Consider the following 25,343-nt stretch of genomic DNA (forward strand, 5'->3'; position numbering starts at 1 on the left):
GGTCTCTTACTCCCCGAGTTGAGAACAAATGCGTTTATACCAGATTGATGTACCCCACTATAGCAAAAAGCGATCGCGGATTCATATGTCTGAAGATACATAGCATAACTTGCGAGAAACTACCAAATAAGGTATTTAAAAAAATGAAATTCGGTGGGAAAGTCGACACAGTACAGTCAGTCATTGCAACAGGCCTATGGATGAAAGTTGAATGAATTCATAAATTAATGGCTGAATTACTTCTGTTTTGTGTTTGGACAGGTTTTCCTTGAGAATTACGGACTTTGACAAGAGGTCTCGACCTTATTGTCACATATTTTGTTGCGGGTTGTTGTTGGTTCATTCTATCAGACGATTAATACTTATTTCTAGACTCGGGAGTCGGAATCCTGGCATTTCCGTGCTACTATGGAAACGCAGTTCGGGCGCTCTTGGTTGAAACTGGGTGACGTCAGCTCAGTGACGGAGAAACGGGCATTGCGTGCTAGGAGTTCGTGCACCATATTCCATCGAGGAGAGAGCTACAGTAGTAGTTCGGTGACTGCAGAAACAGCGATTTTGGCAACATGGATGACGTTGTGGGGATTATTATTACTAACGGATTTTAATTGGGAACGACCGGTAAAATGGCAGAGCGGTAAGTAAGGCTGAAACGATTTATATTCTTACGTCGCTGATGTGTCCAATGAAATGTATTCTGTAGCGATGCTTCTTCGTTGGCGACCTAGCCAGGACTGAGCTGAGGCAAAAGGATATCTTCTGTGTTTTCTTAGCTAATGTTACCGGGCATTGAGCTATCCTGCCTCTCGGTCAGTTTATTCGTTTATGTGGTCATGTTACTCCCGTTGGCCATCTTTACCGGGTAGCTGGAGGACTTGTCCTATCCAGCCCTTCGGTGTGTGAAACTCAAGATCCAGCGGCACGAGCAGCATCTGTTTCTGTGAGGGTGTTTGCAGCACTGTGAATGCACCTGTTTTTTCCCTCAGCCTTGAATCTCACCTGGCAACACAAACACCTACACTGTTTTGTAGTTGATATGCTTTACCGGAAACCATAGCGAGTGAAACTTGTGTTATTACGCATTTCTGGGGTTAGTACACCGATATGATGGGTAGTTGGGCAGGGCCAGCAATCCAACTCTCAGCATTTCGATGGCTTGCTAACCATCTGCGAGGGAGAAGGAACCCGCGAGCCGAGGATGCCACATCTAGAACCATAGAACACTCTTATTTGCCCCCACGCTCAGCCAGCTATGGACTATTCCAAAAAGGTAAAAACACCTGTTTACTTGGGAGTTCAAATGAAAATAGCTTAGACTACACATGCCTTTTTAGTGATGTTATATGCTCCGAACCAACCTAATCTCTCCTTCAGCAAGAGTTAATAATTTATACCTATTAAATGTGTTGCAGGGGTCATTCACCCATATGTAAATTACAACAGTCATTTGTATCGTGAGTGCATAGAACTTAATGCAAATTCGAGCATGTTTATCAAACAGAGAAAAATACCTCACTGGCTTCGACTCCTGCTTCTACATCTGCAACCGACAGCGTGAACTGGAGGTAGACCTGCTCCGTGGCTTGCAGAATTTAGCTTAATGTCACGGTCAATGAGGTGTATGCATGCACTGTACAACTTTTACCTCGAAATGTACATCATTATCCTGGCACTAAAGTTGCCAGCTTAATACTGTAATTTTGTTTTACAGCATAGATGCTGTAATATATTTCACAGTAATTGTCCTTACTGTAAAACATTATATTACAGCAGGGTTGATTTGAACCAGGAATCTGTACAGTATAGTTTATGAACTATATATTCAATATAGTTTATGAACTCAATTGAGTAATACAACAAGAGTACTGTAACTGGACTGATAAAAATGGTCAGAATTCAATAAATATTTATTAGGCTATAAAACGTATGGTTATAACAACAAAGAACATCCCTCCAGAGCATATAGTATGTCTACTAACTCTTCCAAACATTTTCTTCTCCCACTGTTCAAACAGACCACATTTCAAGACACAAACCAATAAAGTTTTTTTGGGGCAGCAGGTAGCCTAGTGGTTAGAGCGTAGAGCCAGTAACCGAAAGGCTGACCAGGTAAAAGGTACAGATCTGTCATTCTGCCCACTGTTCCCCGGTAGGCCGTCTGTAAATAAGATTTGGTTCTTAACTGACTTGCCGAGTTAAATAAAGGTTAAATAAAAAAATAAAAAAACAACACACCTGAAAACACTCAAATCGACTGACTGTTGAGAATTAAGTTGATGGTAAATGTGAATGAAGTTGATGGTTCATGTATATGGAATGGTTTGAATAATTAAATAGTTTTGGTCCCAATTAACACAATCACACATTGAAAAAAGGTATAAGTGATGGCATTTTATTGCAATCTTCAATTTACTCTCCCCTTCACCAGCTTGCAAACGCAGTGGCGAGCGCTGCAGAGAATTAGTCAGTCACTGAAAACCCAAATGTTTAGAGTTCCAACTTGACACAAATGGCTGCTGACTCTCCCACTCACAAGACTGATCCTTCATGTACAACTGCTGAATACCATAGCATATGGTCCCACTGTGGAACACCTTCCACTTTCAGGTCACACACACACATACACTCAGCCTCTGCAATACAAGCAGATCCTGGGATTTTATGAGCTGTAGCCCAGGTTGGGACATGGGCACCTCTGGACTACTGGGGAAACCTCCACCTTCCCAGGACGACGCCACTAATGAGGCCACGACAGCAGCTCCTCCACGACAGCAGCTCCTCCACGACAGCAGCTCCTCCACGGCTCACAGCAGCAACTGGAGGTCTACCCTCTGCACCCGCCATTGGGCTCAGGCTGCCCTAAGCTCCTCAGATAATCCTACAACACCTCCACCGCAGTCTGCTTCTTGGAGATCACGCCAGCCAGGTCCATTCAACGACTTACAAAAATCAGTCCAAAAACAAATACTATGGGTCTCTCCAAAAAGGGCTTGGAATTTTAACCCACCAGCATGGAAATAAGGAGGACCCATGATTGCACAAAAACATTTACATTCGTTTAAAAAACAGAGAAACATCAAATAGAACATGATTAGAACTAATCAGGGAGACATCAGTGAAAGCATCAGTGAACTACACGCTAATGATCTAACTCACCATGCCTGTCTTGAACCTGAGCAACCAACTCTGTAGCAAACAATTAAAGTCAGGAACACCTAAACTAGTAGATAGCTATGCATGACAATGGAGTAGTGCACTTTATCCAACCACACATGTGGTTTAGATAATAACAACTTCATAAAAACTTCATTAAAAACCTTTTAAAATGGTGATGAGGCCAGTCTAAGAAGTGGTTCTCAACTGGTGGGTCACGACCTAAATTTGTTTTGAAAGAAGTCTGAGGAAGGAAAAAAAACGTGTTTTACATATTTTTATGAAAGAATGCTCTAGTCTAAACCTCAATGAAGAACTTCAGGTAGAAAGGGCGTAGAAAAGATAATAAACTCATTTTTTTTTCTTAATTAAATTGTAGAATTTTCAAGCTATTAGCAGTGCTATTTGGGTCTCAGACCACTGAGTTTATTAACATTGGGCATAATTGTATTATTGACAATGAAAGAGGTGGGAATGTTGTTCCCTTGTCATGTTAATTTCTAAATGTACTATCATTATAGCATTAAAATAGTTTTCGTAACGTGTGCGCTGGGAGTCGGGAAGCAAGTTCAGGGAGTGCATCATTTAATAAACAAATGAACAAAACAAGAAACACGAACAAAGCACAGACAGGAGCACACGTGACATTTTTCCAGATTGTATTTTACCGATGCAAATATTAGTTCAATTTGGGTCCTGAGGATAAAACCCAGTTGAGAACCACTGAGCTAGATACACATTACTTCAAACCATAGCTAAACTAATATAACATTGCTATAGCATTACTCAATACCACAGATTACTTTACCAGATTCACAACATTTTCCTTTCTTTTTGTGCCACCAGATGTTTGCATACTACTGGTAAAGTGAACGGGTTTAGTTAATACGGTATCATTATGGAACAATATTGTTTAAATTAAACAAATGGTTCGGGAAGAGAGGCTATATGGACACTCCTTGCCTGCAAAACGATGGCTTATGTTGCACTGCTGAGAGCCAAATGAACCCAATCACACAGGGTTTTGACAGCTAAATCCTGATGTGGTTGCCATTCATATGTTTGTATTTGCGTTAAGGATCCGCATTAGCTGCTGCCAAGGTAGCAGATACTCTTCCTGGGGTTCAGTAACATTAAAACAGTTATTTACACTACCGGTCAAACGTTTTAGAACACACTCATTCAAGGGTTTATTTATACTATATTCTACATTGTAGAATAATAGCGAAGACATCAAAACTATGAAATAACACATATGGAGTCATGAAGTAACCAAAAAAATGTTAAACAGCCTGGAGGTGTGTTGGGTCATTGTCCTGTTGAAAACAATTGATAGTCCCACTAAGCCCAAACCAGATGGGCTGGCGAATTGCTGCAGATTGCTGTGGTAGCCATGCTGGTTAAGTGTGCCTTGAATTCTAAATAAATCACAGACAGTGTCACCAGCAAAGCACTCCCACACCAACACCTCCTCCTCCATGCTTTACGGTGGGAAATACACATGCAAAGATCATCCGTTCACCCACACCGCGTCTCACAAAGACACGACGGTTGGAACCAAAAATCTCCAGTTTGGACTCCAGACCATAGGCCTGATTCACACAGATGTGTCTGTTACATGAACTCTGTTAAGATTTTTTTGGCTGCAATTTTTAATGCTGGTAATTCTAATGAACTTATCCTCTGCAGCAGAGGTAACTGGGTCTTCCATTCCTGTAGCGGTCCTCATAAGAGCCAGTTTCATCATAGTTCCTGATGATTTTTGCGACTGCACTTGAAGAAACTTTCAAAGTTCTTGAAGTTTTCCGCATTGACTGACCTTCATGTCTTAAAGTATTGATAGACTGTTGTTTCTCTTTGATTATTTGAGCTGTTCTTGACATAATATGGACTTGGTCTTTTACCAAATAGGGCTATCTTCTATATACCACAACACAACACAACTGATTGGCTCAAAAGCATTAAGAAGGAAAGAAATTCAACAAATTTAGCTTTCAACAGAGCACACCTGTTAATTGAAATGCATTCCAGGCGACTACCTCGTGGAGCTGGTTGAGAGAATGCCAAGAGTGTGCAAAGCTGTCATCAATGCAAAGGGTGGCTATTTGAAGAATCTCAAATATAAAATATATTTTGATTTGTTTAACACTTTTTTGGTTACTACATGATTCTACAATGTTGAAAAAGGTAAATATTAAGAAAATCCTTTGAATGAGTACCCATTCTGAAACTAACTTCAGTTCTTTGTTAAGTGTTGACTGAATTCACTAGATGTAGTAGCTAAATTATATAGTGTTGAGTCATCCGAAAATGTAGACAAACTGGCTTTACTCAATCATGCTCTCCCCATTGAGTAAACTGTATCACGGTGATATCTAGATGGCTACGCTGTGATATACAGTTGAAATCGGAGGTTTACATACACTTAGGTTGGTGTCATTAAAACTTGTTTTTGAACCACTCCACAAATGTCTCGTTAACCTGTTGAGTGTAGGGTGCAGTATTTTGATGTTTGGATGAAAAATGTACCCAAATGAAACTGCCTATTTCTCGGGCCCAGAATCTAGAATATGCATATAGTTGTCAGATTAGGATAGAAAACACTCTAAAGTTTCCAAAACTGTCAAAATATTGTCTGTGAGTATAACAGACCTGATATTGCAGGTGAAAACCTGAGGAAAATGCCTAAGAGAAACTAATCTCCTTGTTCCATTGCATGCGTTCCCTCCATTTAAATATCAACCAGATTCCTTTTCCTATGGCTTCCACATGGTGTGAACAGTCTAGACATAGTTTCAGGCTTTTATTCTGAAAAATTAGCGAGAAGGGTCACATCGCGTCAGTGGATGGTTGGGTGCCAGCAGAGTTTTGCATGCGCAACAGCTTGGAGCAGACATTTTCTCTCTCTCTCCTATTGAAAAAGCTACGGTCCAGTTGAAATATTATCAATTATTTATTGTAAACACAACCTGAGGATTGATTATAAAAAACGTTTGACATGTTTCTACGAACTTTACGGATACTATTTGGAATTCTTGAATTCTTGTCTGCCCCGTCATGACCACTCAAGCCTGTGGATTTCTGAACAAAACGCGCCAACCAAATGGAGGTATTTTGGATATAAAAAATAATCTTTATGGAACAAAAGGAGCATTTATTGTGTAACTGGGAGTCTCGTGAGTGCAAACATCCGAAGATCATCAAAGGTAAGCAATTAATTTTATTGCTTTTCTGACTATCGTGACCATCTACTTTGCTGCAAGCTGTTTGTAATGCTTTGTCTGCTGAGAGAGATGTCCTAACATAAACGCTTGGATAGCTTTTGCTGTAAAGCTTTTTTGAAATCTGACAGGCCAGGTGGATTAACAACAAGCTAAGCAGTGTTTAGCCATATTGCACTTGTCATTTCATGAAAATTCATATTTTTAGTAATTTAATTTGAATTTGGCGCTCTGCAATTCAGCGGATGTTGACGAAAATGATCCCGCTAACGGGATGGGGGCGCCAAGAAGTTAACAAACTATAGTTTTGGCAAGCCGGTTAGGACATCTACTTTGTGCATGACACAAGTAATTCTTCCAACAATCGTTTACAGACAGATTATTTCACAAGTCATTTTTCCATCATTATTTCACTCATAATTCATTGTATCACAATTCCAGTGGGTCAGAAGTTTACATACACTGAATTGACTGTGCCTTTAAACAGCTTGGGAAATTCCAGAAAATTATGTCATGTCTTTAGAATCTTCTGATAGGCTAATTGACATAATTTGAGTCAATTGGAGGTGTACCTGTGGATGTATTTCAAGGCCTACCTTCAAACCCAGTGCCTCTTTGCTTGACATCATGGGAAAATCAAAAGAAATCAGCCAAGACCTAAGACAAAAAATTGTAGACCTCCACAAGTCTGGTTCATCCTTGAGAGCAATTTCCAAACGCCTGAAGGTACCACGTTCATCGGTACAAACAATAGTACGCAGGTATAAACAACATGGGACCACACAGCCACCATACCGCTCAGGAAGGAGATGCGTTCTGTCTCTTAGATATGAACGTACTTTTGTTCGAAATGTGCAAATCAATCCCCAGAACAACATCAAATGACCTTGTGAGATGCTGGAGGAAACAGGTACAAAAGTAGCTATATTCACAGTAAAATGAGTTCTATATCGACATAACCTCAACGGCCGCTCGCAAGGAAGAAGCCACTGCTCCAAAACCCCCATAAAAAAGCCAGACTACAATTTGTAACTGCACATGGGGACAAAATCATACTTTTTGGAGAAACGTCCTCTGGTCTGATGAAACAAAAATAGAACTGTTTGACCATAATGACCATTGTTATGTTTGGAGGAAAAAGGGGGAGGCTTGTAAGCTGAAGAACACCATCCCAACCGTGAAGCACGGGGGTGGCAGCATCATGTTGTGGGGTGTTTGCTGCAGGAGGGACTGGTGCACTTCACAAAATAGATGGCATCATGAGGCAAGAAAATTATGTGGATATATTGTAGCAACATCTCAAGACATCAGTCAGGAAGTTAAAGCTTGGTCACAAATGGGTCTTCCAAATGCACAATGACCCCAAGCATACTTCCAAAGTAGTGGCAAAATGGCTTAAGGACAACAAAGTCAAGATATTGGAGTGGCCATCACAAAGCCCTGATCTCAATCCTATAGAAAATGTGTGGGCAGAACTGAATAATTGTGTGTGAGCAAAGAGGCCTACAAACCTGACTCAGTTACACCAGCTCTGTCAGGAGGAATGGGCCAAAATTCACCCAACTTATTGTGGGAAGCTTGTGGAAGGCTACCTGAAACGTTTTACCCAAGTTAAACAATTTAAAGGCAACGCTGCCAAATGCTAATTGAGTGTATGTAAACTTCTGACCCACTGGGAATGTGATGAAAGAAATAAAAGCTGAAATAAATCACTCTCTACTATTATTCCTGACATTTCACATTCTTAAAATGAAGTGGTGATCCTAACTGACCTAAGACAGGGAATGTTTACTATGATTAAATGTCAGGAATTGTGAAAAACTGAGTTTAAATATATTTGGCTAAGGTGTATGTAAACTTCAGACTTCAACTGTAGATAGCTAGCTAGGTTAGCTAATAAAATATACAGTAATTCAACATTGGCTAGCAATAAAGATTACTTATAAACAAGTCAAGTTTTCTACCCAGCAGCTGCTGAAATTATTATTCTACTTCACCGTCGCTTCAAAACTATATTTACAAAAATAGTCTGAGCTTCATGTGGCTCACCTGACAGCATGAGGTTGGGGCCTGAAACAGACCATTTGAATCTACTGTAGGCATAAGCTATTACTGTAAAGAAATACAGAATGTTAAGAGTAATTTTTACAGGAAGCATCCATTAACAGGTATTAAATAGCATTGATTTCAGCATTTTACCCAAAATGCAGTGCAAAATACAGCACTCGTTCTGGGAAACACTTTTATGGTATTTTACTGTTGAAATGACAGAAAGGTGTTACATTGTGGGATTGTCGGTAGTGTGTGCGCCCAGTGGTGTGTGCGGACGGAGATCTAGAGTGGATTATGTAATTTTGTATTGGTGAGGAGCTGAATTGGCTGTCCCTTGCAATTTTGCTGCGGTAGGCTATTCCGGCATGGGGTTTATCAAGGTATTTTCTCTCTCTGCAGCAGCACCGGAATAGTAAGCTTACATAGCGGATCATGCAGGGGAATCTATTCTAAGTGGCATGTCGTGGAGCCTATATAGGCTCATGGTGAATTTAGAATTGCTGTTAGTTCTTACAGAGGCAGGACAGGGTCATTGCTGCAGATGGCTATTCTGCTGGAGCTTATTGTGCATTTGGAATTTCAGAGGACAGTCATCCGCCATGGAGTTGAATTTAGCCGTCAGATAAAGACACGTTGTGATGTTTTCAGTATGTCACTGTCAACATTCCTTTTCCAAGAGAAAGCCAGTACATTTTCGTGGGGGAGTGGTAGGGCTTGGCTTCGGACTGAGTGAGTAGGCAAGCAGCATCAGTGTACTGGCATCGATACCGGCACACGCACAGCTGCTGAATTCTTCCCTCGCTCTCTCCTCGACCCTCGCTATTCCCCATGCCTCCCTCTTGTCGCTGCCCTTCCTTCTTTATATCCCAACCCGCTGGTTGCTATGCACCTGTCATTCCTTCTCCTACCCCACATGAAACCCGACTCGATGTAGTTATGCAGCATGCTGCCATTTTACATAGTCATCTCCCCAGGCACCGTTTACTCATGGATGGCCTTTTTGGGTGGTTTCACTATATTTCATGGTATTTAACCATATTCATCAAGCAGTTAGTAGCCAATTGAGCAGTTCACAATCATATATATGCCAAGAGGCTATGTTTCTGCACCACCCCAGCCCTGGCAGTCCAACATTCGATCCAGTGAGTGAAGCAGAGAAAGACGGAGAGGGTCGGGGTGGGGCGGCGATACGCCAGGGCTCGTGTGTTTCACCAAAACATGCAGTGGGTAAAATATTTATATCTCTCCGTTCAGGCAGGGCTCTTGGACCGCAATGCCTGTCTGCCTATCTGCATGTCTGTCTGTCTGCTTGCCTGCTTGTCTGCCTATCTGCCTGTCTGTCTGCCTATCTGCTTGTCTGCCTGTTTGTCTGCCTGTCTGTCTGCTTGTCTGCCTAACTGCTTGTCTGTCTGTCTGTCTGTCTGTCTGTCTGTCTGTCTGTCTGTCTGTCTGTCTGTCTGTCTGTCTGTCTGTCTGTCTGCCTATCTGCATGTCTGTCTGTCTGCTTGCCTGCTTGTCTGCCTATCTGCCTGTCTGTCTGCCTATCTGCTTGTCTGCCTGTTTGTCTGCCTGTCTGTCTGCTTGTCTGTCTGTCTGCCTATCTGCTTGTCTGTCTGTCTGTCTGTCTGTCTGTCTGTCTGTCTGTCTGTCTGTCTGTCTGTCTGTCTGTCTGTCTGTCTGTCTGTCTGTCACAGTTCTAGATTGGGGTTTTCTCACTGGCAGGGTAGGGATGGTACATAGGGCATTTATGTATTTTCAACCATGTTGTTACATAAGGTACAGTTTTAGAAGCAGTATGAGTATTTGCTTCACCACATGGCTCCTTTTTAAAAAGAGATTCCTATCATTTCAATGGGACTCACATGGATGGATAAAGGAAGGATGCATGAAGAAGAGTGGTGGTGTTGAAGCTACTGGGGGAAATCTTTGGAGCAGCAGTATTGTAGTGGAGATGCTGCAGTGCTTTAGCATGGATCTAAACTGAAATGCTCCATTACTGTGACGTGAAACAAAATAATTCCGTTTGGATTCCAGGCTAGCAGGGCTAGCAGGACATTACCATGGCAGACACAGACAGTACAGTATCGCAGTGTGTAGCCTCTTTCTCACAGTGCAGGGGAGTGTCAATGTTTGTGTGTGTGTGTGTGTGTGTGTCTGTCTGTTTGTGTCTGTTCGTTTGTGTGTGTCTGTTTGTGTGTCTGTTTGTGTTTGTTTTTGTGTGTGTGTGTGTGTGTGTGTGTGTGTGTGTGTGTGTGTGTGTGTGTGTGTGTGTGTGTGTGTGTGTGTGTGTGTGTCCGTTTGTGTCTGTTTGTTTGTGTGTGTGTGTGTGTGTGTCTGTTTGTGTGTTGGTGTGTTGACCTACTTGTCCTGAATTGCTCTGTAGCGTGATGTGAGTCTGGTGATCCTGTGCCTTGGAGCAGTGGTCTGAATCATACAGGGCTTATTTGGCCTTGAACTGTTTCTTTTTAACTGTCTGTGTGTGTGTGTGTGTGTGTGTGTGTGTGTGTGTGTGTGTGTGTGTGTGTGTGTGTGTGTGTGTGTGTGTGTGTGTGTGCGTGTGCGTGTGTGTGTGTGTGCCCCCCTTCATTCTGATGATCAAATTGATAAAAGTATGCCTCTAATGCTGAACCACTCCCACACACCGGCATCACAGGGCACAGCCAAATGATTACAACGCAGAGCAACAAATGTGTCACATTTGTCAGACTCTGATAATGAAATGCCTCAGTCAGGAATGGAGTGTAGTCCTATCACTTATGTTAAGACAGCCTATTATTTGTCTTTGCAGGGGAGTGCAGTATAAATTCATGCATTTATGCCACAATATAATATACCCAAATTAGACAGTATCCACTTTAGTGAATTGTACCATGGACATTAGGATACCTTAATACTGTAGTGTAGCTATTTGGGACACAACCTATATTATGAATATATTAGGCATCTGCCAAGTTATTCCTTGTTAATGAGTCAATGAATATTGTCTTGTTGGGTCATATGTTTATCGTTATGTTAAATAAGTTGCTTCTATTGGCCGTGTGATATGCACTCTCCGTGCCCATTGGCAACACTTGAGTCTTTCTCCCATTAGGCCGACAACCCTTGTCTGCTGAACAACTCAAGTGTAGACCTATTTGTAACAACAAGGGGGTTTGAACCTATATGTTTGTGTGTGTGTGCTTACGATGACAGTGTGTATGTGTGTGTGGGCAGCAGTGGTACTGTAGCATCTCAAGGACATTGGAGTAAGATATGAGGCTTCAGCTCAGTGTTTCTGTGTTGCTCTGTGATTTAGTATTTTTTACTTCCTCTCTTTCTCCTCTCCTACTGTTTTCCTCCTTCTCTCTTATTATCCTGATCTAAGGCTATAACCTTCTCCTCTGTGTGCCTGCACACACACACACAGTCACGGGTCGACGGCCTGAACACCGGGGGTTGGGGTGGAGGATGGAGGAATGGATAGAAAAAAGGGAAAGGAGAGGAGGATATGAGCTTGAGATGTGTGAGAGAGTTAGAGAATGGAGAGAGTTAGAGTAGGATGGAGAGAGTTAGAGTACGATAGAGAGAGTTAGAGTAGGATCGAGAGCGTTAGAGTAGGATGGAGAGAGTTAGAGTAGGATGGAGAGAGTTAGAGTAGGATGGAGAGAATTAGAGTAGGATAGAGAGAGTTAGAGTAGGATCGAGAGCGTTAGAGTAGGATGGAGAGAGTTAGAGTAGGATGGAGAGAGTTAGAGTAGGATGGAGAGAGTTAGAGTAGGATAGAGAGAGTTAGAGTAGGATGGAGAGAGTTAGAGTACGATAGAGAGAGTTAGAGTAGGATGGAGAGAGTTAGAGTAGGATGGAGAGAGAGAGTTAGAGTAGGATGGAGAGAGTTAGAGTAGGATAGAGAGAGTTAGAGTAGGATGGAGAGCGTTAGAGTAGGATGGAGAGAGTTAGAGTAGGATGGAGAGAGTTAGAGTAGGATGGAGAGAGTTAGAGTAGGATGGAGAGAGTTAGAGTAGGATTGAGAGCGTTAGAGTAGGATGGAGAGAGTTAGAGTAGGATGGAGAGAGAGTTAGAGTAGAATGGAGAGACTTAGAGTAGGATGGAGAGAGAGAGTTAGAGTAGGATGGAGAGAGGGAGTTAGAGTAGGATGGAGAGAGTTAGAGTAGGATGGAGAGAGTTAGAGTAGGATAGAGAGAGAGAGTTAGAGAAGGATGGAGAGAGTTAGAGTAGGATGTAGAGAGTTAGTGTAGGATGGAGAGAGTTAGAGTAGGATCGAGAGAGTTAGAGTAGGACAGAGAGAGTTAGAGTAGGATGGAGAGAGAGAGTTAGAGTAGGATGGAGAGAGTTAGAGTAGGATGTAGAGAGTTAGTGTAGGATGGAGAGAGTTAGAGTAGGATGGAGAGAGTTAGTGTAGGATGGAGAGAGTGGAGTAGGATGGAGAGAGTTAGAGTAGGATGGAGAGAGTTAGAGTAGGATGGAGAGAGTTAGAGTAGGATGGAGAGAGAGAGTTAGAGTAGGATGGAGAGAGTTAGAGTCGGATGGAGAGAGTTAGAGTAGGATGGAGAGAGTTAGAGTAGGTTGGAGAAAGTTAGAGTAGGATGGAGAGAGTTAGAGTAGGATGGAGAGAGTTAGAGTAGGATGGAGAGAGTTAGAGTAGGATGGAGAGAGTTAGAGTCGGATGGAGAGAGTTAGAGTAGGATGGAGAGAGTTAGAGTAGGATGGAGAGAGAGTTAGAGTAGGATGGAGAGAGTTAGAGTAGGATGGAGAGAGTTAGAGTCGGATGGAGAGAGTTAGAGTAGGATGGAGAGAGTTAGAGTAGGTTGGAGAAAGTTAGAGTAGGATGGAGAGAGTTAGAGTAGGATGGAGAGAGTTCGAGTAGGATGGAGAGAGTGGAGTAGGATGGAGAGAGTTCGAGTAGGATGGAGAGAAAAGGGATAGAAAAGCAAGAGAATAATGTATGTTATCCTTTTAATTTTAGGCCAAATTAAATCTGACATCCTGTAATTGTAATTGGCTTCAGGGTCTGTTGTTGTACCTTGAACAGTCATGGTGGCATTAAAACTGGTTTGAATTTGAGTCTCATGAGCGGAGATGGGCTATCGACTGACATTGACGGCTAGAGTGGATGGAGGGAGATAGAGGGATGGAGGAGTATTGATTGATAGAGGGATGGATGGAGAGCTGAACTGTAATATTGACTGGCATTGACTGTCAGCAGATGGAGATTGAGGGATGGAGGGAGAAAGGGTGAGAGAGAAGAGAAAGACTTGTCTCAGTGTAATAGGATTAGTGTGTAAATGTGTTTGTATGAAAAGCTGTCTTTGGAGATCCTTTAATCTGTGTGTTATTGTAGGGACGGGGGGTGGAACGGGAGACCTGCAGTACAGAGGGGGTGTGTGTGTTGCAGGCCTAAGAAGTGGAAGGGAAGATTGAAAGACAGAGCAATATGGAATTGAGGGCGTGAATGAATGGTCCCACGGTTTCAGCACTGATATCTGGCTGTTGAGTGGTACCTCCTTTGCTACTGGCAGCACTATCAGCAGACACACTGTGCCCAAAGCACTTGGGACTGGTTCACAGGCACTCGTCTAGTGTGTGTGTGTGTGTGTGTGTGTGTGTGTGTGTGTGTGTGTGTGTGTGTGTGTGTGTGTGTGTGTGTGTGTGTGTGTGTGTGTGTGTGTGTGTGTGTGTGTGTGTGTGTGTGTGTGTGTGTGTGTGTGTGTGTGTATGTGCGTGCGTGCGTGCGTGCGTGCGTGTGTGTGTGTGTGTGATTATAGTGTGTGTTCTCTTGGTGTCAGAAGAAGAGAGAGGAGATGTATGAAGGATTGGAGATGTTGCTCATCTCCTATTGAATATCCCCCTCCCTCCCCCTCTCCGCTTCCTCTTCCCTCCTCCCTATCCCATTCTCACACCATGTGTCCCCTTTTAAAACTGCAGCAGAATTTTATTCCCTCCAATCTGTCCCCCTGCCTCCTCCCTCTCCTCCCCTCTCCTCCCCCTGCCTCTTCCCTCTCCTCCCCCTGCCTCTTCCCTCACCCTTACCCTTCCTTCTCCCGCTCCCCCTGCCTCCTCCCTCTCCCCCTGCCACCTCCCTCTCCTCCCCTTACCCTCTCCTATTGAATATCCCCCTCCCACCCCCTCTCCGCTTCCTCTTCCCTCCTCCCTATCCCATTCTCACACCATGTGTCCCCTTTTAAAACTGCAGCAGAATTTTATTCCCTCCAATCTGTCCCCCTGCCTCCTCCCTCTCCTCCCCTCCCTCCCCCGCCTCTTCCCTCTCCTCCCCTCTCCTCCCCCTGCCTCCTCCCTCTCCTCCCCTCTCCTCCCCCTGCCTCCTCCCTCTCCTCCCCTCTCCTCCCCCTGCCTCCTCCCTCTCTTCCCCTCTCCTCCCCCTGCCTCCTCCCTCTCCTCCCCTGCCTCTTCCCTCTCCTCCCTCTCCTCCTTCCCCCTCCCTCTCCTCCCCCTTACCCTGCCTCCCCCTCTCCCCCTGCCTCCTCCCTCTCCTCCCCCTGCCTCTTCCCTCTCCTCTCCCTGCCTCTTCCCTCTCCTCCCCCTGCCTCTTCCCTCTCCTCCCCCTGCCTCTTCCCTCCCCTCCCTCTCCTCCTTCCCCCTCCCTCTCCTCCCCCTTACCCTGCCTCCCCCCTCTCTCCCTGCCTCCTCCCTCTCCTCCCCCTGCTTCTTCCCTCTCCTCTCCCTGCCTCTTCCCTCTCCTCCCCCTGCCTCCTCCCTATCCCCCTTCCTCCTCCCTCTTCTCCCCCTTACCCTGCCGCCCCCCTCTCCCCCTGCCTCCTCCCCCTCCCCCTGCCTCCTCCCTCTCCTCACCCTGCCTCTTCCCTCTCCTCCCCCTGCCTCCTCCCTCTCCCCCTCCCTCCTCCCTCTCCTCGTCCTTACCTGCCTTCTCCTCACTCTACCTGCCTCCTCCTCCTGCCTCCTCAGAGGAGGAGTAGAGCCAACAGCTCCTCCCGTTTCAGCCTCCTCAATATCTCTCCTTCAATTTCTCCCTCTCAATTCAATTCAAAGGGCTTTATTGGCATGGGAAACACATGTTCAAATAAAATAAAATATATTTTCATTGCCAAAGCAAGTGAAATGGATAATAAACAAAAGTGAAATAAACAATCAAAAATTAACAGTAAACGTTACACTCACAAAAGTTCCAAAAGAATAAAGACATTTCAAATGTCATATTATGGCTATGTACAGTGTTGTAATGATGTGCAAATAGTTCTAATACAAAAGGGAAAAATAAACAGAAATATGGGTTGTATTTACAATGGTGTTTGTTCTTCACTGGTTGACCTTTTCTTGCGCCAACAGGTCACAAATGTTGCTGCTGTGATTGCACACTGTGGTATTTCACCCAATAGTTGGATTTGTTTTCTGAGGGAAATATGTGTCTCTAATATGGTCATACATTTGGTAGGAGGTTAGGAAGTGCAGCTCAGTTTCCACTAGAGGTCGACCGATTAATGATTTTTCAATGCCGATACTGATACTGATAATTGGAGGACCAAAAAAAGCCAATATCGATTAATCGGACGATTTTTAAAAATGTATTTGTAATAATGACAATTACAACAATACAGAATGAACACTTATTTTAACTTAATATAATACATCAATAAACATCTATTTAGCCTCAATTAAATAATGAAACATGTTCATTTTTGCTTAAATAATGCAAAAAAAAAGTGTTGGAGAAGTAAAAGTGCAATATGTGCCATGTAAAAAAGCTAACGTTTAAGGTCCTTGCTCAGAACATGAGAACATATGAAAGTTGGTGGTTACTTTTAACATGAGACTTCAATATTCCAAGGTAAGAGGTTTTAGGTTGTAGTTAATACAGTATTTATAGGACTATTTCTCTCTATACCATTTGTATTTCATATACCTTTGACTATTGGATGTTCTTATAGGCACTATAGTATTGCCAGTGTAACAGTATAGCTTCCGTCCCTCTCCTCGCCCCTACCTGGGCTCGAACCAGGAACACATCGACAACAGCCACATTCGAAGCAGCGTTACCCATTGCTCCACAAAAGCCGCAGCCCTTGCAGAGCAAGGGGAACAACCACTCCAAGTCTCAGAGCGAGTGACGTTTGAAACGCTATTAGCGCGCACCACGCTAACTAGCTAGCCATTTCACATCGGTTACACCAGCCATTAGGCTGATAGGCTTGAAGTCATAAACAGCGCTGTGCTGTTGGCAGAACGCACAAAAGCTGCTGGCAAAACGCACAAAAGTGCTGTTTGAATGAATGCTTACAAGCCTGCTGCTGCCTACCATCGCTCAGTCAGACTGCTCTATCAAATCAGACTTAATTATAACATAATAACACACAGAAATATGATCCTTTGGTCATTAATATGGTCGAATCCGGAAACTATCATTTCGAAAACAAAACGTTTATTATTTCAGTGAAATACGGAATACATATACATACATATACAATACATATTGCTGTTACATTGCACAACCTTCAATGTTATGTCATAATTATGTAAAATTCTGGCAAATTAGTTCGCAATGAGCCAGGCAGCCCAAACTGTTGCATATACCCTGACTCTGCGTGCAATGAACGCAAGAAAAATGACACAATTTCATCTGGTTAATATTGCTTGCTAACCTGGATTTCTTTTAGCTAAATATGCAGGTTAAAAAATATCTACTTCTGTGTATTGATCTTAAGAAAGGCGTCGGTGTTTATGGTTGGGGACAGTCGTCCAACGATTGTGCTTTTTTTCACATGCCCTTTTGTTATCATCCCCCAGCGTTGCATCCATTATATGCAACACAGGACACGCTAGATAAACTAGAAATATCAACCATGTGTAGATAACTAGTGATTATGATTGATTGTTTTTTATAAGATAAGTTTAATGCTAGCTATCCACTTACCTTGGCTTCTACTGCATTCGCGTAACAGGCAGGCTCCTCGTGGAGTCCAGGTGGTTAGAGCATTGGACTAGTTAACTGTAAGGTTGCAAGATTGGTTCCCCCGAGCTGAAAAGGTGAAAATCTGTCATTCTGCCCCTGAAGAAGTCAGTTAACCCACCGTTCCTAGGCTGTCATTGAAAAGAAGAATGTGTTCTTAAACTGACTTGCCTAGTTAAATAAAGGTATAATTTTTAAATTTTAAAATCAGCGCCCAAAAATACTGATTTCCGATTGTTATGAAAACTTGAAATCGGCCCTAAATAATTGGCCATTCCGATGAATCGGTCGACCTCTAGTTTCCACTCTCTCCCACTCTCTCTTTATCTCCCTCAATTCTTTTTGTTACTTGTTCTCCCTTGTCTGTTCTTTTTTTTTTATCCCTGTGTTTATCATTTTCCCAACTTCACTCCTTCTCTCCCTCCTCCCAACCCCCGTTTTTATCCTCCTGCTCTCTCTGTGTCCTGTTTCTGTGGTCTGTGTCATTGTGCGTGTGCCATTGTCACATTGTGGTTGGTGTCTTTTGAAATGGATGAGGATTAGGGGGACAAATCCGTTATATTTGGAGCACTTCAGGAGTGTTTTATATAGGTTTTATTGGTGTACCGTCTATTTACTAGTACAATCTAGGCCTATATATTGACTTTGCCATACAGTTGGCTATACATGATCATAGGGCCAAGGCCAAAATAGTCTATTTTATATAAAATATGTTTGTTAAGTTAACATTTTTGCCTGTCATTTCATACAGGTTTAATTTGTAAGTAGCGACCAGTAGTTTTCTGTGTGAGGGAAAATATATCCACTGACTAGTTTCTACCAGCCCCTCTTCCTTCTCCGACTCCTGCCCCTTCTTGAGCAGCCAGTCAACTACAGAATGATTTACTATGGCTCTGGCATGGTGATTGAGGCAGCCTGATGCCGCTGAGTGTCCACTCCACCCACTGCTTCAGAACGGCCCATAAAGACAGAGAAACTAAAGGGACCACAGGGAGAAGGATAATAGACCCATTCTCTGGTCTCTGCAGCAGCCCAGCATGTTGAGATGAGGAAGATTCTTCCCACTTTGCATGATAGTAGAGGGAGTTACTCTAGAACAGGGGTGTCAAACTCAAATACCCAGTGGGCCAAAATGTAAAGCCTGAACAAAGTCACGGGCCAACATTGAACAAATTAACCTTTTAATATGGACCCAAACAAGTTTTGCTTTAACATTGAATATGGAACAAGCATCGCTTATTACCATACAATATATAATTTAATAGTGGAGACATGCAAAATCGAATTTCAAATGAAAAAACACATCAATGGCATTCATTTATTAAATAAATAAAATTTAAATAAAAATTATATGCCTCTTTTCTATTTGCAGCCTTCTGATTTAAATACCAAAATCAACTTTTTCCACTGGCTAATAATTTTACAAATAAAATGATAATAAATCAATCAACCATTCAAGCCCATGCCTTGTAGCAAGAAAAAGTGCATAAAGAAAACGTTAATTATTGCACACTGGTCTAATCTGATGTGCCCAAGCCAGATACCTGGCATCTCTTCTTGGATGCTAGTTCATCAATGTCTGGGCTCAAGCTCCGAGCTGAAGAAATCCTCAGTATCGAGCGAAGATGTTCATCAGTCAGACGTCTCCTGTGAGTTGTTTTGGTCATCTTCATCGAGGAGAAAAGTTGCTCGCATAGATAAGTGCTGCCGAACATGGAGAGCATCTGAGCAGCTTGGGTGCGGAGCTGAGGCATTGTGTCAGGGATGAACCGTGGAAACTGTGCGGCGCCCACAGCATCATACTTTGACTTGCGTGTCGTTGCACTGGAGTTCAATCAGCTCCATTTGGATGTTGGTTGGTGCATTTTCCACATCAACTGCGAAGGGATTACTAAGCAGTTCAAACTTGCATTTCTGGGCATCGAAGTCGGCAAATCGCCGGCTAAACTCAGCGGCGAGAACACTGAGTTTTTCAGCAAACTGTGCGCATGGGAACACGGCGGTAGAGATCTGCGCTTTTATGGATTGGCAGCAGGGAAAATGGCAAGGGTTTCCTTGCAGCATCTGATTCTCCCACAGGCACAGTTTAGTTTTGAAGGCCCTCACTGCAGCGTACATGTCTGTGATGATGCGCCCCCGCCCCTGAAGCTGCAGGTTCAGCGCATCGAGATGGCTCGAGATGTCACAGAGAAAGGCCAGCTCACACAGGAACTTTTGCTCCCGGAGCTCTGCTGTATCCTTCCCTTTGGTTTCCAGGAATTGACATATTTCAGAAACATCTGTTCAGTACTTTTCCTCCGCTTAGCCATCTCACCTCTGTGTGATACGGCACGTCTGCGTATTCCGAACCACACTCCTCCAGAAAAGATTTAAACTGGCTGATTTAGACCTTTGGCTCTTATAAAGTTAACTACCTGTGTTACTGTGGTCATAACATGTTCCATCTTTAGGGCTTTGGCACACAGTGCTTCCTGATGTATGATGCAGTGGTAAACAGTTAGCTCACCTGCACAGTTCTCTTCCCGCATCTTCTCCCGAACCATGCCCACCAGTCCACTCTTTTTACCGCACATCGCTGGCGCACCATCTGTCGTTAATCCAACGAGTTTATCCCACGGCAGCTTTATTTCAGTTACACATTTGGAAACCTCCTCAAAGATTTCCTTTCCTGTGGTTGTGCCATGCATTGATATGAATCCTAATAGCTCCTCCGTAACACACAGATTTGAGTCCACTCCACGGAAGAAGACTGACAGCTGAGCAGTATCAGATGCGTCGCAGCTCTCATTCACAGCGAGGGAGAACGCAACAAAATCTTTTCCCTTTTCCATCAGCTGGTCTTACAGATTGGTGGCAAGATCACATGTGCGATCAGCTACTGTGTTCCTGCTCAGGCTCACGTTTGAAAATGCTTGTTTTTTCTCTGGGCATACGAGGTCACAAACCTTCATCATGCACTTTTTCATGAACTCTCCCTCATTAAAGGGCCGGGCTGATTTTGCGATCTCTGCTGCCACTATATAACTAGCCTTTACAGCAGCCTCGCTTTGTGATGTCGCTTTTTTAAACATATTCTGTTGAGAAACCAAACTTCTTTTCATCTCCTCTACTTTCTGGCTCCTTTGAGTCATGTCCAGGTCCTTGTATTTGTCATGGTGTTTCGTTTCATAGTGTCGTCTAATGTTGTACTCCTTACTTACAGCCACGTTGACTCCACAAACAAGACAAACAGGTTTGTCTTTTACATATGTAAACAGATATTCTGCCTCCCACTTGTCCAGAAAGCTCCTGTTTTCTGCCTTTCTTTTCGCCATTTTTGGGAAGGGTTAGCTCGCTGACAGTTGTAGCGTCTATGTTGCTATGACTACTGTCACAGAGGAGAGAGCGTTTCTGGGTCCTGTCCTGATTGGCGCGCGAAAACAGCAGAGCATTATGGGATTCATAGTATTAGTGGTGAATGCGCTGTATAATACCGGCGGGCCAGCTCTAGTAGTAATTTGGTATTGTCTTGCGGGCCAAATATAATTACCCCGCGGGCCAAATTTGGCCCACGGGCCAGAGTTTGACACCCATGCTCTAGAATGTAAAATGCTCTCTCAGCTAAACTAGAATCAATACTAAAGAGGTTGCAATCACACAGAATTCTGTTTTTCACACATTAAAGGAAAGAAAAAATATCTTACTGCATTTCGTAAACGCAGATCTAAAATGCTTGTTATTTTATTTGCTGCTTGGGTTCACTCACGGTTTGCTACAGATCATGAACGTAATTGCACTTATGCACTCGAATGAGAAATCGTTGCTGTCGTCTTGAGCAATAAGATTCTAGCATTCACGAACAGCGCTTAAGACAGTGCTCTGACTGATGTTTACCGGTAGTTCATTTGGGAATGAAGCTAGCTAGCCACATTCTCTTATACATTCCAGGAGAACTATAGTTGCCTTATAACTCTTTTGAAGCAAAAGCCTTACTGTTGACTTTCAAAATAAAAATGCAGGTGAAATGGTTTGAAACACAGTTTTTTTTAATGGTCTGAAAATGCAGATTTCTGAAAGCTAATATGACCCCCTCTGATTCCACCACCTTCTGTGATTAATTTCATCTCTCTCTGTCTCATGCTCTCTTTTTGTTGTTCCCTCCCTTCCCTCAGTCTCCGTCAGTCTTCCTCCCCCTGAGCTCACTCTTGCCGTCTTGAGAAAGAGAGAGAGTTAACCATTCTCCTGTCAGTTCTAAACTTTGCAAGGCATGTCACTTCTCCCGTCTCTTCACATAGCTCACCACTAAGCATGCACAACTGGGTGGATTCATAAAGAATTACTGTGGGAATAAATTTACCTGAGTGAGGAAAATATTGGAATAAAGTAGGCTCATGCAATTGAAGGCATGTATAAAATTGTTGCTTACTGAAACTCCCAAAGTCTTACAATCATTGTAATAAAATTGAAGCAATAGCCTACCCACGTGTGTTCCACTAGATAATAATTTCAGCACCTTTTGGGTTGGGAAAGCTCTATCGTGCTGTCACGACTTCTATCGAAGGTGGCTCCACTCCCTGTTCGGGCGGCGCTCAGCGGTCGGCGTCGCCGGTCTACTAGCCGTCACCGAACCCTTTTTCTTTTCTGTTTGTTTTGTCTTTGGTTCTTTTTCACACCTGGTTTCATTTGCGTTAATTTCTGTGTGTATAATTGTAACCTGTTGCCTGCCTAAGTTTGTGTGGGATTAGTCTTTTATTGTGATGTGCTCGGTTGGATATTACCGTTATTTATTTTCACGGTTACGTAAGTGTATGAGGGTCGGAACTTTGTTCTTCCGTACACTTGCACGGGTTCTCTGTTGTCGAGGGCGTTGTAACTTTTCGATTGTGCCATTCCTGTGTTGGTGGACTGTCTTATTAAAACACTCTTCTCAGACGTCCCTGCTCTCCTGCGCCTGACTCCCACACCTACCACCTAGACATACCTTATCACAGAATCCCGCACCAGTTCAATGGAGTCAGCAGGAGCGGACGCGCTCCCAGTGTCTATGGAGGAGCGCGTTCAACACCACACGGCAGTGTTACACCGGCTGGGGACCGTGATGGATCAAGTGATGGCGACGATGGAAAGATGGGAGAAAAGTGGCCTTCCCACACCTCCATCAGCCACACACCAACCAGTACTCCCGAGGGAGTACGATGGGACGGCGGCCGGGTGCCAGGGGATCTTCTCCAGATTCAGGAGTGTTTTATATAGGTTTTATTATACCTGGCAACCGTAAAGCCCTGGAGTGGGCCAACGCGGTATGGAAAGGTATGGAACGATCCTGACTCGGCGAGGGACCACTACCCAGAGTTCACCCGCCGCTTTTGGGCCGCGTTCGATCACCCACCTGAGGGCCGAGCGGCAGGTGAACGGCTGTTCCATCTGAGGCAGGAGAAGAGGAGTGCTCAGGACTTTGCCCTAGAGTTCCGGACCTTGGCCGCTGGCGTGGGATGGTAAAACAGGGCCCTGATCGATTACTAAAGGTTCAGTTTGCGCGAGGACGTCCGTAGGGAGCTAGCCTGTAGGGACACCACCCTCTCCTTGGATCAGCTGATAGACATGTCCATTCATTTGGACAACTTGCTGGCGACCCGCGGACGTCCAGATCGGGTTCCGTCAGTTTCATCCCCCAGCTCCTCCACTCCAACGCCCATGGAGCTAGGAGGTGCTGCAGCGAGGGCGACCGGAGGAGGGGGCCTTTCCTGTACCAGCTGTGGTCGTAGAGGGCACACTACATCGCGTGTAGAGCCTACTCCACCACAGTGTCCAGCTGGATGGGTGTACGTTCCGCTGGAGGTTCGAGACAGGCTGATCTGGTCATCCGGGGATCGGTAGGACGGTGCGATTTCTTAGTGGGAGGTACTGGTGGTCCACTTTAGCCAAGGACGTGAGGGTTTATGTGTCCTCCTGCTTGGTGTGCGATCAGTGCAAGGCTCCTAAGCACCTGCCCAGAGGGAAGTTACAACCCCTTCCCATTCCACAGCGGCCTTGGTCGCACCTGTCGGTTGACTTCCTGACCGATCTGCCTCCGTCACAGGGCAACACCACGATCCTGGTCGTTGTGGATCGGTTTTCTAAGTCCTGTCGTCTCCTCCCTTTGCCTGGTCTCTCTACGGCCCTACAGACTGCGGAGGCCATGTTAATCACGTCTTCCGGCACTACGGGGTGCCTGAGGACATTGTTTCTGATCGGGGTCCCCAGTTCACGTCCAGGGTGTGGAAGGCGTTCATGGAACGTTTGGGGGTCTCGGTCAGCCTTACCTCAGGTTTTCATCCCGAGAGTAATGGGCAGGTGGAGAGAGTGAACCAGGATGTGGGTAGGTTTCTGCTGTCGTATTGCCAGGACCGGCCAGGGGAGTGGGCGAAGTATATCCCCTGGGCAGAGATGGCCCAGAACTCACTCCGCCACTCCTCTACGAACCTATCGCCCTTCCAGTGCGCGTTGGGCTATCAGCCGGTTTTGGTACCATGGCATCACAGCCAGACAGAGGCTTGGATAAAGGAGGGTTGGATAAAAAGCCTGCACACCCAGTAAATCTCATCGACTCTCCAGGAGGAGTGTTGGCCTCCCTGCAACATTACAATTACAGCCAAATATTATTTATGTCTTTATAAAATAAGTCCATTATTATACAGTAGCCTGTCAGTGCAATATTTTACTTTGTGGGGGGTTAAGTGCCTTGCCACAACGGCTGGAAATATAACACATGGGATCAGAGACCAACAGCCTTCCATTGTCAATACCAGTGATAATAATTAAGGTTATTTTGTGGTGGTTCCTTGTATCATACAACAACATTTTCAGTCACCCTTTTGGCCCATGGTGTTACAGAGCATTTATTTGGTGACTTGCGCTTTCGGACACGTAAAACAATCAGTACTGCTTGTCCAAAGGACAAGTGGCTAAAAATGTTAATGTGTGTTGACTGTGATCGGTGGTAGGTGTGTCTTGCCTGTTTAATAAACATAATAATGAACTATTGATTTAATAATTTTGGAAGTAACATAAACTCAAAATATGCCATTCTATTGTTTTAGTCTTATAATGATTCTCCCTGGCATGCTGTCAATTAACTTCTGGGCCACATTCTGACTGATGGCAGCCCATTCCTGCAATAATCAATGCTTGGAGTTTGTCAGAATTTGTGAGTTTTTGTTTGTCCACCCGCCTCTTGAGGATTGACCACAAGTTCTCAATGGGATTAAGGTCTGGGGTGTTTCCTGGCCATGGACCCAAAATATCTATGTTTTGTTCCCTGAGCCACTTAGTTATCACTTTTACCTTATGGTGAGGTGCTCCATCATGCTGGAAAAGGCATTGTTTGTCGCCAAACTGCTCCTGGATGGTTGAGCGAAGTTGCTCTCGGAGGATGTGTTGGTACCATTCTTTATTAATGGCTCTGTTTTTGAGCCAAATTGTGAGTGAGCCCACTCCCTTGGCTGAGAAGCAACCCCACACATGAATGCTCTCAGGATGCTTTACTGTTGGCATGACACAGGACTGATGGTAGCGCTAACCTTGTCATTGACAAGCTTTTTTCCGGATGCCCCAAACAATAGAAAAGGGGATTCATCAGAGAAAATGTCTTTACCCCAGTCCTCAGCAGTCCAATCCCTGTACCTTTCTCAGAATATCAGTCTGTCCCTGATGTTTTTCCTTGAGAGAAGTGGCTTCTTTGCTGCCCTTCTTGACACCAGGCCATCCTCCAAAAGTCTTTGCCTCACTGTGCGTGCAGATGCACTCACACCTGCCTGCCGTCATTCCCGAACAAGCTCTGTACTGGTGGTGCCCCGATCCTGCAGCTGAATCAAGTTTAGGAGATGGTCCCGGTGCTTGCTGGACTTTCTTGGGCGCCCTGAAGCCTTCTTCACAACAATTGAACCGCTCTACTTGAAGTTCTTGATGATCCGATAAATGGTTGATTTAGGTCTTACTGGCAGCAATATCCTTGCCTGTGAAGCCCTTTTTGTGCAAAG

General features: G+C 44.2%; 1 protein-coding gene across 2 annotated transcripts in view; it reads left to right on the forward strand.

The window, feature by feature from the left end:
* The first annotated feature begins 282 nt into the window (after positions 1 to 282).
* arhgap39 (Rho GTPase activating protein 39) overlaps positions 283 to 25,343 on the forward strand; it is a 197,321-nt gene continuing 172,260 nt past the window's right edge. The window contains exon 1 of one of the 2 annotated variants that reach the window (XM_052461380.1): positions 283 to 637. In XM_052461380.1, the coding sequence (XP_052317340.1) occupies positions 627 to 637 (11 nt within the window). In that variant the 5' untranslated portion in view covers positions 283 to 626. The remainder of the gene's footprint in view (positions 638 to 25,343) is intronic. The other variant, XM_052461382.1, reaches the window with a different exon arrangement.

Source organism: Oncorhynchus keta, chromosome 1 (assembly GCF_023373465.1).
Source record: "Oncorhynchus keta strain PuntledgeMale-10-30-2019 chromosome 1, Oket_V2, whole genome shotgun sequence".
In the NCBI taxonomy this organism is placed as follows: domain Eukaryota; kingdom Metazoa; phylum Chordata; class Actinopteri; order Salmoniformes; family Salmonidae; genus Oncorhynchus; species Oncorhynchus keta.